The following is a 14,377-nucleotide window of genomic DNA, read 5'->3' as shown; positions in this document are numbered from 1 at the left end:
TTTAATTATTAGGCATGTATAATAAAAATATCTTTATTAGATGCCACTTCTTCTTTGATGTGTCCACTTTTTTTGTTGGTTATCATACAAAGCCTCCTCCTGTGTTGAAAGCAGTTTCCAGTTCAGTCCACCACCAGTTTGCTGGACCTGTCACAGTTTCACCAGAGGCCCATCTGCCATTGTTTCAGGCTTTCTCCCCTACTTGATGTTGCCCTCATTCTGTGACAGGGACTCTGGGGTTTTTCTTTGGGAGGGGGAAGCCACTTAATCACAGCATTAACTTTATCTGTTGGTAGAATTCCAATCTTAATATTTGATTGGAGTTGGTTGCAAATGTTCAGAGATGTCTGTTGCTGTACAGTTGTATAAAATATCCTGGTCTCGATGTGTTTACAACACTGTTGCTGTCTGCCTCTGACATGTGTTGTACTCTTTAACAAAAAATAGTTTCTTTTGAAACCACTTGAGAGAATCCTAAAATTAAACAATCTCAGAATGTCAGTGAACATTTTTGCTATTGTGTTGTTCTGTTTTCATTTCCCAGCCCAAGCTGCTGCAGAAGATAGGGAAGCCCATGAGCGGTCATCTGTTGGATCTGGGAAACCTGCAGATCGACGTATAGACATCCAACCTGCGGAGGATGAAGAAGGTGACAGCTGAACCATTACTTTGGCAGTTTTTCTTTCAGTATGATTGGAAGTGCATGCTTTGCTTTGCTTTAAATTTGACTAGAATTAATTTTTGATTTGTTACAGACCAAGATGATGGCTATTCTGTGAAGCATGTGGCATATGCTCGCTATCTTCGAAACCATCGTCTTATCAATGAAATATTCTCGGATGCTGTTGTGCCAGATGTCCGCTCTGTAGTGACAACAGCACGGATGCAGGTTCTGAAGAGACAGGTGCAATCTCTCACAATGCATCAGGTATGTCTGTGTGTTATGGTGCAGCAAGGAATGTTATCTTGTATATAGCATACATTTATTAAGCAAATTGAATACTATGATTTTACTTTGGAGAGTTAATGTACAGCTTTATTCTTGTTTTTGTCATACTCATTTTTATGTCCTCCCTTATTTGGTTTTTCCACCGAGTCCTTTGTCTCCCAAATGGACATTTATTTGACATCTTCATTTTTATGCTGTCAAAGGAATCCTGTTGTCATCCTTGTATAACACATACCACAGTACTCTTTATTTTCACTTTCTATTTAGTGTCTGTATCTTAAATTGTTTTGTAAAAATGTATTCTCTACTGCTTAAAATATGCATAACTTGTCTTATTCCATGTCCAAATTTCTGTCCATATGTTGGTATAGGCAAGGAGTGTGTTTCATGTAATATAACATAAAATAAAATATTTATTCATGCTCTGTTGATATCTATAATTTCTTTATACGTTTTTAAAATTCTCTTAAAAAAAGTCTTTCAACTTTTTTCAGACAGTTGTTACATTTGTGTTTTTATCCACTATTTATCTTTTCATTGTATTTTCCTGCATTTCTTTTTTGTTCTCCCATAGCAGAGACAGAACGTGAATTAGTAACGCAGTAGTAATGTGATGCTTTAATGTAGTTAGTTTGTGTTGTGTACCTGTATGTAATAATGACCATTTAACTTCATGTTATAAAATGTTTTATGTGCAGAAAAAACTGGAAGCTGAGTTGCAGCAGATTGAGGAGAAATTTGAAGCAAAGAAAAGGAAATTCATTGAAAGCAGTGAGCAGTTTCAGGAAGAACTAAAGAAGGTAAGTTGTCCATTCTTCAAGTGGTTGTAAATGAGGATAATAGTTTTGGTACATTTTCAAGAAAAGTATTTAGTAATAAACTACTAAACACTTTTTTTTTGTAGCATTGTGTGCGGGCTGTGGATGACGAGGCATTTCAACGCATGGTGGAACGTCAGTATGAACTTCTGCGTAAGGAACGAACCAAGGATTGTTCTGATGATGACAAGTCACGTCCATCTGATGACTCTGGCCAACATCAGCAGCCCACACAAGCAGAACCGGTGGTGACATTAGCAGATGACTCTCAGCCGCCAACAGAGGTTATATTTGTATTCCATTCACATGCTGACAAGCCTGTTAAACAGATTGGTCACCACTGCCACATAGTGCAGAGTGGACATAGTTCTTGTTGTAGTAGCAAGTATTGTAAAAATAACATTAGCATGTCTCCTTGTCCAAGACAAATTTAAAAGCAATGCGTGTTGAAATATTTATAGTTTTGTGTAGTAGCCACCTTGAGTACCTGGGAAGATGATGGTAATTAAATTTTAGATTATTGTGATTGACAGAAAAGTAGCTAAGTTTGCAGTAATTAGTTACATCAATATTTATAACAATTTAAATTAGGGGGCTTCTTTATTTAGGAATGAGGTTCTCACCTTATATGCAGATAATTTCAGATTTGAGATTCCAGATCCAGTGTGAATTTTGTACTTACCTTCCCTTTATCTCATCTCTTACAAATTGAAAACTGTGTGAAAGTGAGGTATACCATGTGGACAGCATGTTGCCTTGTTTGAATAAGCTATGTCCACTCTGTTGACCATCATAAAGTGTAAAATGAATGTACTGCTTTGTATATAAAATGTTTATTTCTGCCTTCACCCTTATCATGTGGGTTGTGACAAGGATTATCAGAGAATGTGCTTGTAGGCATAAGCCAGAACAAGAATGCCGTTGAAATTACACTTTACTGGGGTTAATGTAAGTAGGTGTTCTGTTCACTTGTGTGCAGATATGTGTGTGTATGCACATGTGTACATACATGCACACAAGTTTAGGAAGATGACAGTGAAAACTGTCTCATTATTCAAATCTGTGATAGCATTCTCTTATTGAGTACTACTTCATATCTGAAATGTCATACTCTCTTCAGCTACGTAATACTTCTTGAACTTTATTTTCTTTTTGCTTTTAAGTCCATCATTTTAAACTTTGTGTCATAACTGTGGTTCCTTTCAGTTATGTATACTGTGGAATAAAGGTGTAATATCAGAGCATTTTATTCAGACAAGTGGGGATCTGCAAGATGTTTTCGAGGGACTAACTTAACAGGTAGTAGGGCAGGGAAGTAATGTTATTAATGTTTACATAGGAACATACTATATATAGTTAAAGAACAGTACTTTCTTTCTAAAGTTATGTAAGATAGGATGCCAATAGCTGGGATGACTGTATGCACACAGATGATGGAAGTGCAGCAGAATGGTGAAGCAGAGCAGCACACACTGGATCACAGCGGTGCTGGCACCATCGTCAATGCTGCTAAACAGACGGAATCTCCAGCTCAGAAGGGCGTGTCACCCACTCCAATGCCAATGCCTGGAACAGGGTCTTTTTCTCGTTCATCTACCCCTCAGCCTCCCTCCACTGCTCCGCCAGTATCCCAGCAGCCACCCCCACACCCTCACATGCCAACACAGCAATCTATGCTTCCTCCAGGATCACAAGGTCCCTATCAACAGTATCCCCCAGGTTCAGGCCCTGGGATAGGCAGTCAACCCCCACAGACTGTCCCTCTTCCACCGAGACCTCCAGTCCCTCATCCTCAGTACCCTCCATATCCACAACAGCAGCAGCAGCAGGCTTATCACCAGCCCTACTCGCAGTACCCTCCACATCCACATGCACCACATCCTTTTTATCAGCCGTACCAGTATCACATGCCTCGCCATTACCACCCACAACAACATGGAGCTGATGCCACTCACCAGGTAAATTTGTATCTTAGCTCTCAGTTTCTTTAGCTTGGGATATGCTTGCCAGTGAATAGTGGACGTTAAAGCCATATGTTATTATCTTTCTTCATATCTGAGCTGCAGTAGCATCAGTTTATGTACAGTTATATCATTTTTGTATTAACATGTCTTTAATTTTCTTTAAATTTTTATATTAGTAGGTTGTTGTGGATGAAAGGAAGGGAAGAAATTTTAGGCCTTAATGTACATGAATGTTGCAAGCAACAGAAGCATTTATGAGCACTGCAATAAAGGAAACTTGCAAATGGTAATCACTTTTGCTGCAAGTTGTGAACGCACTACCAGTATCTTATACATATTTTTCATGTTTACAGTTGACTTGTATGTAATTTTGTATCATAAACACCTAAATTCTTTGAGTGCTTCAAGTTTTATGTGCTGCATGTTTTTATAGGGTGTTGATGGAAGTGGACCATATGGACCAAACCCAGAGGTAGATCGTCCACTGATGGATGAGTCTGGAATCGGACCTGATCCATCAGGTCCTGACAATGGGAAATCCTCACATTCTATGGCATCAGGTAAAGAAGTAATTATGTATTATACACACCGACTGCCTTTCATGTTCTGTTATTATAATCACAGGTAACAGAAGAGAAACCTCAAGCCACATGCAACAAAATTTTACATTTTCACGGATGATTTGCCAACATTGTAAAGGGTTTAATATACAGTATTTTGTGATCTCGTTGCCTGTAAGCATTACGTTGTAATATTACTGTAATGTTTGATTTCCAGAGCCTGTAGGAATGAAAGGTGCAGGAATACCAGGAATTATTGAAGATCACACAGATAAGGGGATTGGTAAAGATGGAGAGCCTTGAGCCATGATTGATGGTGGTTACTATGAAGAGCAAAGTATCAGAAGGTGGATTGATGTCTAGTAGCTGTGAGTGTGGTACACTAATAAGTCTATAATGGATACAGGAGTGGGTCTGGATGAGGTTGTAATAAATATTCATTAAATTTTTGAAAGTAGTATTGTTTTTAAATGTGAATTGTTTGAATTGTGTCTGTTTCATTTTACATGCCACCCTTTGTTATATCAAAGTTAGGCGTGGTAATGTAATGCCAGGAAATATGACTTGCCCATTTGTGTGTGAGAATCCTTCTTCCTGTTTTATGTGTTTATTAGAATTAGCAACTATCATCTCTACTTCTAATCTTAGCCTCTTTCAGTGCATTAGCTGTTGTCAATATATTGGTCATAGACCAGTAATGTTAGCAGTGCCTTTGAGAACATTTTACAAATATAGTAATGATAAAAAGAAAGCAACAAATAAACTTTGTGAGCAGAGGACTCAGTTTTGCCTCATCTTATTCTTACATCACAGTATGAAATTAAAATGTTTAACCTTTAAGATATGGGAATTTAAATTTCCTTACATAACTTCATGGCTGGGTTAAATTGGCAATTAAGTACTGAGAATTATAAAATAAATTGCAGTCTGTTCATTTCAATTTTTAACATAGAATTTTCAAGTAAAATGTTGACTATTGAGAATGAATCAGTTCTCCCCTTTATAAAAGTTTCAAAATTGTAAGCACTACAGCAGAGTTATATTGATTTTTAAATTTTAACCCTATTTATTTTTGTTTATTCATATTTTGTAAAGAATTGTGAGTACATTGTATCCTCCAGATCATCAGTAGCTCAGAAGTAGGGCAGTCCCTTTTCATTGTTTTCATCCATGTAAGGCAAACATATTTATGTGTTAGTCAGATTCCCGTAGGATACAAAAACCTGTAGATCAAATACTTTTTTATTTCCCACAGACTCAATAGTTTTGTTTCTTAGTAGATATATTCTTAAAATAGCTGTAATTTTTTTTTATTTAATTAAGGATAAATTTATTATAATAATATGGATTAGGTATATAAACATATGAATATGACTTTAAATAATGAACTTATATTAAAATCTTTTTCTTAATATGATAATGGTACTCACCAATAATTATTCTTGAGATCATTTGAAGGTTGGAGGTTCATGGAGGATGATTGGAGGCAGAGGTGGTGATAGTTACATAATCATCAAAGGCTTCCTTCAGTCCTTTCTTATTAGTTAGAAGTTTTTGTTTTTCTTATGTTTTTTAAAGAAATGAACCAGATATCTGCAGGGACACTGCGTCTTCCTAGGAATGAAAACTGTGTATATGTGAAAACATGCATATTGATGGCATGTAAATTTGGATATTCCTGTAATGACTGTATAGTGAGCCAGTCAGTATTGTCAGATACCCCTTAGATAATCTGCATTTTGTAATATAACCTGGAAAAACTTTATACATTCCTCATATTTCATGAATCAGTATTTTCCCACAGTTACTTCAAGAAACATAATGTTGTTGAGAACATAATTATGCTGCTGCAGTGTTGCATGAGGAATGAACACGTGCAATCCTGCTGGGTCTTCTTTCTCTTGGCCTTCCACGAGGTTCTTCACTAAGTCGTTCACCTACCACATTAGAAAAATGTGTGATTATGACTAATTAAAAATAGTACATATATGTAGAAAGATAAATACTTCATGCCGTGTAGAAAGTTTTTGTAATGACCCACTTTTTAAAAATTGAGAATTAAATTTAAATTAATTCAATCTCATATCATTGAATGTGTAAATTGAGAAGAATATTTTAAATAATACCTCATCTACATAACTATTATGCAAGAATATATAACATATAAAGAAATAAACATCCCAGACAGACATCATATACAGACAGGCATTCATGGTGTACCTTGTCTGAGGCATTGTTCTGATCACGAAGTCTCAGGGTGACCCGTTGATTAAATGGCCATTGCAGCAAAGGGTCCCATTCTCCCTCCAGCACTTGAAGTGAGGCGGTCATGTGGCGACCAGTCCACTGTCCTAGTCCATTCAACCTTACCTCAACCTACAATAAGGAAAATAGTAACAAAAGCAAGGCTTCCATGAATTTATATTTATTACAACAGTATTTGAAATTGTAGTTGTACATTTCCTCTGATTGATTTAAATTATGAGCACCACACATAGACCATACAAATATTTACCCGTAGCTTATAGCCATGCTGTGAACTGTAGAACACAGGACTATGTAGTACAGTACTGTTTTCCTTTGCATCGGTCATCTTGGCCTCAAAGTCTGAAATTGTCCATATAATGTGACCTGTAAACAGTAAGAAGTGGCTTTCTCAAATACTGTGCAGAATTTTCTATATAATTGAAGGCCAAAATTGAGATTATTACAATACAAAGAAAATTTTAGACTACCTTCTTAACTTTGCAGATTCATTGTTTCTGGACAGTATTGTTAATCAGATCTGACTTCATTGTTAGCCAAATAGCAAGCATTATTTATTTTGTTAAATCTATAACTTTGTTGATTGTGACCACTAGTGAACAGTTGGAACTAAGGACATGAAATTTTGCATGGAAATACATGAAACATGCCTACAAATTCTATGTGAAACATATTTTTATTACATCACAATTATGTTGGACTTTCTGAATTATGTAAAGCACTTTTGACACATTATTGTTTTGTAGTTGGCTCAACTTGTGTCATGAGGTATTTGTTTGCCAGCATAGTGACAAATATTTTAAATGTATTTTTTAATTTAGAGATTATTGACAGCAATGGACAGCATTGACTTTGGCACCTTTCAAACCCTAGATTTGTGTGCTGACCAGTGCATTGCTTCATCACGTTCACTTACCTGAAGAGAGAGTGCAGTTGCCTCGAACTTGTCTTGTTATTGCTTCATCGCATTCACTTAATTGTTGTTTCAATTGTGCAATTTCTTTGAACTTAGCCTCTGATACTTTATTCAGAGACTCAACCCTCTCAGTTATACTGCGTACTTCTGCCAGCTGCTCAGCCCAGAGCCCACTGATCATTACGTTTTCACTGGAGAGAAATTCATGAAACTCGTCCACATCATGACAGTATTTTTCTACCACCTTTTTCATTTTATCAACTTCTCCTTTCTGCTGTTCCACTTGCCCCTTCCATTCTACTTCTCGCTTTACATGCTGTTCTTCTAACTGATACCGCTGACGCTCGTCTTCATCCCTCCATTGCTCTAATGCGCAAAACATATCCTCCAGCTTTGCTGCTTCCATTCTTAGTTCTGTTTCAGCTCGATGTCTGTGATTTCTCTCCTGAACCACTTCCTGCAACAACCTGTGCACTTCTTCTTCATGTCTTATCTTCCATGTTTCCATTTCATTTCTATATTCTTCCAGTTTCATTTTCAGGTCATTTACCTGTCGATACCAAATATTTGATTTTTCCACTTCATAAGCTAGCTGTTGTCCGATACGACATCTCTCCTCTCGTTCTTCCTTCAGGGATTCCTTTAGAAGCAGGACCTCTTCTTTGAGTTCATGAAACTGTGCCACTTTCACCTAGTCATTCAAATAAAACACATTTGTTACACAATGTGAAAATGTCATTGTGGCCCCAGCAGACAAGGCAAGAAGGAAAGTGGCAAAAAAGAAGTAAACAGTTAACAATAATTTTTAAAACTTTACAGGCTGTTACAGTGAACTACATGATCTATACCAGAGAATAATTTTATTTATTTAGTGTTCTGTCTGACGACAGGTTCATATGAACAGGATCCTTCCATCCTTTTCTTGGACTGGGACCTGTTCATATACGTTCTTGGCAGATGATCCAGAAGTGGTTTGCCATTGCCTTCTTCTGTGTGTGAATGGAGTAATTGTTGGGATGCCACGGAGAAACCGGGGAAGCCCCCGGAGGAAAACTCCGTGTTGCCTAGACCACGGCCTTGCCCAACACAAGTTATAAATTCGGGCACCGCCGGGAATCGAACCCGAGACCCCAGGATTACAAGGCCAGCATTCTAACTGTTAGACCACCGTGGCTAATTCAGAGAATAATGTCAGTAATTTATGCCACTACACTGTAGTCATGTACTTGGGCATTATAAAATTAGAGAGGAGGGTGAGGGAAGATTATTATACTCTTCTCGCTCTCAGATATTTAGTTATGAGAGCACTTTGTAAAAGCAAGCAATTTTTCCTAGCTTTTATTTGTAGATGACCGTATTCTGTGTAGTCTGGTAGAAGTGTACCTCTGAAACATTGGTAAATTTCTGCATGATGCTACAACCCAGAAGACAGCCATCTTCATGTTCATACTCGCTGCTGTGAGAACCCCAAATCCTACATAGTTTTTCCTTACTCAGTCTAAAACAGATGCAAGTCAAATTAATTCTGATTACATATATCATTATGATCTCTATCCATGGTCATCCACGTAGTCAAGAACAGTCAAGTTCTTTGTCTTTTATGGAACTTGAAGTTTCATTACCATCTTCACAAGAACCCATCCCCAGTTCCTATCCTGAGCCAGATTAATCCAGTCCACACCCTTCCAACAGAATTCCTTTTATCTGTTTGAATATTGTTCTCCAATCTATGCCTGTGTATCCCAAGTTCTTTCCTTTAGGTTCTCCAACCAAAATTTTATAGGCATTTCTTATTTCTCCATGCATGCCTCACCCTTCTAATTGTCCTTGATTTGATTATCCAGATTATTGCAAATTGATTTTATTTCTGACAAATAAGGTTTGCATTCAAGGTCAGAGATCTCCAAACCTTGAAATATATCCTAGATCCAAAAGATCATCATCTTGCAGCAGTATTAGAAAATGGGTGATTCTGTTGCTTCTAGAAACAGTTGAAAGGATGAACACATTTAAAAAATGTAATTGTTGAAATAAACTTGGCATTGTTAGTTTGTCCGCGCCCAAAATGCGTAGTCACGTAAAGGGTCCACCACAGATGGAAATTCCTGATACAATTTTGTGTTTGAATAATATGCATCTTAAAAATAATGTGTCGCTAAAGTGTATTTTCCTCTCAAATGCAAATACCTGTGAGACTGCGTTATGAAGTCGGTCGTCAGTCATCTGCATGTGCTGATTAAGATTCTTCAGTTCAAGTTTCAATTCTGCCTGTGCTTGACAGCGTTCATTCTCTTCTTTGAGCAAAGCTTTCTTGACGACTGTCAGGGCAGCTACAACCTTCTCATTCCACTCTTCTGGTACTGCAACAGGCTGCAGTGTTAAGAACAATGAACAACATTCCAGAAAGTTTCAGTCAAGCTCTTAACAGATAACTGAAGTCTGGTTTAGTTAAACGGTAATCAGAGCCGAGATATTCTCATGGCCGTAAAGGCATTGGCTTTTGTCTTCCAGGTTGTTTCTGTGTGGTCTTTTAGTTCTTCGCTGAAGATGAAGGCAAACACACAAACTACATTGGTTAACAGAAACCGGTTATCATCCATCGTTGTCGCCTTCTTAAGCTTTAACTTTAATCTGATTATCTTCCTAAACTAAACCGTACATGGCTACCTGACGTCGAGTTTCACATTGCTGCGTCATTGGTACTGCATCAAAATTATGTTGTGGTTTTGTCGTCACATGTGGACTTGTTGTTAACTGTAAATTGTCTGTTGGTCTTCTGACGTTCATGCATTCATTACTCAAGTGGTGCTTCATTTCACGTCGCTCTGCAGTTACGCCACATTTGTTCGGACATCCTTCCAATACTAGAGGGCATTGTTTCATGTGTGCCTGCAAGTAAACGTTAAAACGTAAATTCTCTAGCCACAGAAAAAAATATTCGTTGGCTTTAAGTTTGCCAATAAGAATTTAGCTTGTACGAGACTAACATTTTTCCTTTAAAATTGCTGGATCTCCGTAACTCTTCGTGTCCTTTTTCATTGTTACTAGCAATAGCAACACTGGCCCTACATTCTGGTCAAATTAATCTCATTTTCTGGATTCATCTTAGGGTGACATTATAAATATTCTTATCTTCATGCAGAATTCCTTCTTCATCTTTAATTTTTTTAAATGAAGAGACTTAAATCCTCATACCTGCAGATGTTTTTCATGTAATACAAGACCACAGTAGTAACAGGTTATGGTGCGTCCTGGCCGATGAGGCTTGATGCCTTGTTGCTTCTGAAGACTGCTTGTGTCCAACATCCTGTTATCTGTAATCAAAACAAGCTCTTGTTTGTGAATTACTTAGATATGAAATATGGGAAACATACATTTAATTGTTCGTTTTCATCTGCTGTACAATTTAAATCCCCTGTACCATCTGAAAATGTTTTTCCAGGTGAAAAATACGGCCGGACCGTGAATCTGAACACTCACTTCAATATATTGAGCATTTTAGTCTATTTGTGGAATGGACGTAAATGTATCAAGTGGACTGGAATAGTGATATAACTCTAGTTTTGTATCCAGAAGGAACTGTGTTCCAATCTCGGTCGTGTTATCGGCAACAAAATTTTGGAAGGGCCTGTTGCCTCAATCTTCAGGCACAGAAAGTACAGACTATTAGTTTTTCCGAAGCATCAACCAACCACACGGCGTCATAACCCGAAGACCACAATCCTCGGTCGAGTGGTGTGCAGTCCTGATTGGTCAAGGCGATACAATTACATGGAAAGCCAAATGAAGTATATTCATACAAAACTTAAAATTCTGTTTGTAGATTGGCCTGTAAAACAAATTTAAACTTGTGGATACATAGAAATGGCTCAGTGACAAGAATATTTCACATTCAGCATTTCTGAGCTAAGTTTCTAACCGAGTTCAAGAATGGCGAATGCTTTTAATACCGTACTTCAATCCATTTCGGTTTTAAATGTCGTACATTATTGCTAGCAACGGCAAACCTAGCACTGCTCGTTCGTTATGTAACCGGAAGGAAGTCGTATGAATGGAACAGTTTTTATTTCAGGTTCACTAGCATTCCGACACGTCACAGCTGATGTGTCACCACAGTCCCGAACAAGAACTTCATATTCATTGTTGTTTAATTGTTCTCTAATTTAGATCTGTTGTTTCATTAAGCACTTTGGTTTCAAACACTTGTATATAAGTTCTATCCTCAAGTTAAAACACGCTTCCACCAGTACCAAACAACTAGTAAAAATTATTTAAAAGCCTATATCTTGGGTGTTTTAGAAATCATAAGAAATGATGATAAGAAACCTAAATTAAATATTACATGTCATCCATGAGAAGGGGTGTCCTTTTCTCTGGTAATTTAATTAATGGGATCGATTGGGGGATATGGAAGGAAGCAATCGTGAGTTTTCTTTTCAACTTAGCATTTACCTGAGAAAATGTGGGGTAGAATCTACCGCTTTGATGTTTTACCTTTTTCCTGCGAAAAAAAACCAGTTGTTTTTACGCACTTCGAACGAATGTCGCTGTCGAATGGTTAAAACTGCTACACATTCAGGAGGTCATGGGTTTGTCTTCGACCGAGCACCGGCACTCCCTTCATCAACATGCAGGAATAGTAAATGTGTATCATTAAACACTTTTTAACCGGAACTAAAGGCAGCATCGTTTAACAGACTATAAAAAATTCACGTCCCATCCCATCGCTTTTCAAATGGATGGGAAGGACTCTCGAAACACGTCACAAGGACATGATTTCCTTATTCGTGAGCAGTATAGTAGGCTACAATTGGAAATAATTTGAGGACAGGTTATTCACGACGATATTATGATCCTAACAAAGTTGTCTTACCTCTCCGGAGAATAAACATTTGCGCTGTTATCAGTAAATTAGTGGGAGTGGCTTATTTAGGGGCCTCTGGTTAGCTGTCAAATTGCAAGACTTGTGGCTTGTGATAACGGTATAGATCGTCTACATAGCCACGTTATCAAATTTCTACTAAAACCGGTTAATGACAACCGCCAAAGATTACGCACTTAAGATAAGGAGATAACACATCTTATGTTGACTTTTTTTCCTTAAATGAGGGATTCCAATCTTCAGTCCACCGAACACTCTTAGCCTCAATAAATTCAGAGAACCCACAAATTAAAACAGCCACAAATAGCTATAGGAAGAACACAGAACAGGGCTGATTTCATATGGTGTACAAAGAACGGCAAAGATAATGAAATTTTAAAGCATTTCTACAAAGCTATTCAGTGTTTCGAGTAAAGTTTTCCTACTTTTTCTATCACAGATACACTGGATGTTAGGAATTAATGTTAGAGACGTAGGTGTTACATAAAGATATTTATGGGCTTATTCATAATCTGACACAAAATTTCACACGTTTGTCTGTTATATAACACATAAAAATTTGTCGACTGATATTTTAGATCTTTACGGTGAAGAAAATGTGGGTTTCGATCCTCTGAGTTGTTATGCCATGTAGCCTTGTGGGATGATTACAAACCCCTCGAAGGAACTTTGGTAACCACCGCAGAGACCACGCAACGTCACAACCCAGAAGACACACAATATTTTTAGTGTCTTCTTCAGGTCCCACGGATTGGTCTATGGTCTTATCAGATAAAGAATTAATTATGAAATAATGAATTGTTTTGAATTTTTCGTGGGACTCACTGAAAGGAGAGTTGGTCAAATTAAGGTCGCAGAAAACAAGCAAACATCTCATATCCGCTGTGGAACACCACCGGTGCCTGGAGGTCCGACGTCAGACCGCTTGGCGAAATATTGATATTAACATTCAAAACTTCTTCCCAGAGTAAATTAAATTCTATTGCAATTACCGAACAGATAGCAGTAAACACGGATTACCAGCGCAATAAGTGATAATTACCTGCTGAAGAACGGAGGTCTGCCATAATGACGCGTGCAGAACTGAGGATACACTATCTCTGATGCGTAGCATGACGATATTTTTTTGTATAGTACCGAGAACAGCACGCCCTCTGCTATCCTTCAAGCCCGACTGTCCTCTGTTGCCAATGCGATACGGCAAAACTTACTTATAACGAAATAATTAAGAACCTGAAATTACTTTCCATTTCTGGCAGGTTTTAGTTTGACATAGGTACTACGTGTATTAGAGAACAGGAATGCCTAGTTGGGTGTAAATAATAGCTAATTAAAACACAAAAGTTCTAAACGTTTTCCTTACGTCACATTCTGTGCACACACCTTTTAACGTTATCTAGGGATTACCTCTACAAGACCGATGTCTTCATCACTCCTGCATAGATGATTACTGATAATAGCGCAATTTTATATCCTCACGACTTTGCACGCCCGTTTCGTCGACCAATTTTAGACATTAAAATACGACTTCGGATTCGTATGGCATAGCGTCCACACGCTTGATAAAAATTCATCTAGCCATTCTCGTGTTATTAGGTCCACGTGAGTATAGACAGATATTACTCGCCGTCAAGGCCGATGATGCCATGAGAAGTATGCACAGACTTTTATGGGCAATGGCGTCCATATCGTTCCACCTCACGATTTTGCGTCTCCGTCATGCCGGAATTACAAAATCGGGGAAATTAAAAGGTACACTCCTGGATAAGTATCAAATGGCATAACGCCCGTGAAAAATCTCAGAAATCCGTCCAACCATTCTCGAGTTAGAGTAGCAAGCAAAAGGCGTCTCTGGAAATGCCGTACGTCATACCGATGACGTCACCAAATATGCGCAAAGCATCATGGGTATTAATGTCCTCATGTATCCATCTCACAGTTTTGAGCATCCACCACGTTGGTATTGTAGGAAATTAAAAAGTATTTAATTAAAATTTTCTCCAGTGGTATAATATTCATACCA

The 14,377-nt window shown here is 37.8% G+C and overlaps 2 protein-coding genes across 12 annotated transcripts in view; one reads left to right on the top strand and one right to left on the bottom strand.

The window, feature by feature from the left end:
- Bap111 (Brahma associated protein 111kD) overlaps positions 1-4,748 on the top strand; it is a 32,865-nt gene extending 28,117 nt beyond the window's left edge. For all 10 annotated transcript variants that reach the window (XM_022081733.2, XM_022081728.2, XM_022081732.2 and 7 more), the window contains 7 exons: positions 545-649; positions 756-928; positions 1,648-1,749; positions 1,854-2,051; positions 3,198-3,725; positions 4,165-4,291; positions 4,509-4,748. In XM_022081733.2, coding sequence (XP_021937425.1) covers positions 545-649; positions 756-928; positions 1,648-1,749; positions 1,854-2,051; positions 3,198-3,725; positions 4,165-4,291; positions 4,509-4,594 — 1,319 coding nt within the window. In that variant the 3' untranslated portion in view covers positions 4,595-4,748. The remainder of the gene's footprint in view (positions 1-544; positions 650-755; positions 929-1,647; positions 1,750-1,853; positions 2,052-3,197; positions 3,726-4,164; positions 4,292-4,508) is intronic.
- LOC110838498 (TNF-receptor-associated factor-like) lies at positions 4,325-13,860 on the bottom strand. Of its 2 annotated transcripts, XM_022081743.2 has the most exons (9): positions 13,397-13,859; positions 11,967-12,090; positions 10,668-10,786; positions 10,140-10,361; positions 9,660-9,842; positions 7,473-8,163; positions 6,807-6,922; positions 6,512-6,667; positions 4,325-6,228 (listed from the first exon to the last, which is right to left on the bottom strand). In XM_022081743.2, the coding sequence occupies exons 3-9, from the start codon at positions 10,776-10,778 to the stop codon at positions 6,079-6,081; spliced, it is 1,629 nt and encodes a 542-aa protein (XP_021937435.2). In that variant the 5' UTR covers positions 10,779-10,786; positions 11,967-12,090; positions 13,397-13,859; the 3' UTR covers positions 4,325-6,078. The 2 variants fall into 2 exon arrangements, with proteins under 2 accessions (XP_021937435.2, XP_021937434.2); XM_022081742.2 differs by lacking the exon at positions 11,967-12,090 and having other exon boundaries at positions 13,397-13,860.
- Positions 13,861-14,377: the final 517 nt, after the last annotated feature.

Source organism: Zootermopsis nevadensis, unplaced genomic scaffold, assembly GCF_977971745.1.
Source record: "Zootermopsis nevadensis isolate Lab colony 2312 unplaced genomic scaffold, Znev_1.0 Znev_ptg000024l, whole genome shotgun sequence".
NCBI classification, from domain to species: Eukaryota; Metazoa; Arthropoda; class Insecta; order Blattodea; family Termopsidae; genus Zootermopsis; species Zootermopsis nevadensis.
Note: the sequence above shows the minus strand (reverse complement) of the source record. Positions and strands in the feature narration are given on the sequence as shown.

Coding starts and splice junctions, on each gene's coding strand:
- LOC110838498 (XM_022081742.2), bottom strand. CDS start 13,421: ATGGCAGACCTCCGTTCTTCAGCAG. Junction 10,787..13,396: donor AGACCTCCGTTCTTCAGCAG/GTAATTATCACT, acceptor TTTTGATTACAG/ATAACAGGATGTTGGACACA. Junction 6,668..6,806: donor AGCATGGCTATAAGCTACGG/GTAAATATTTGT, acceptor TCCTTATTGTAG/GTTGAGGTAAGGTTGAATGG.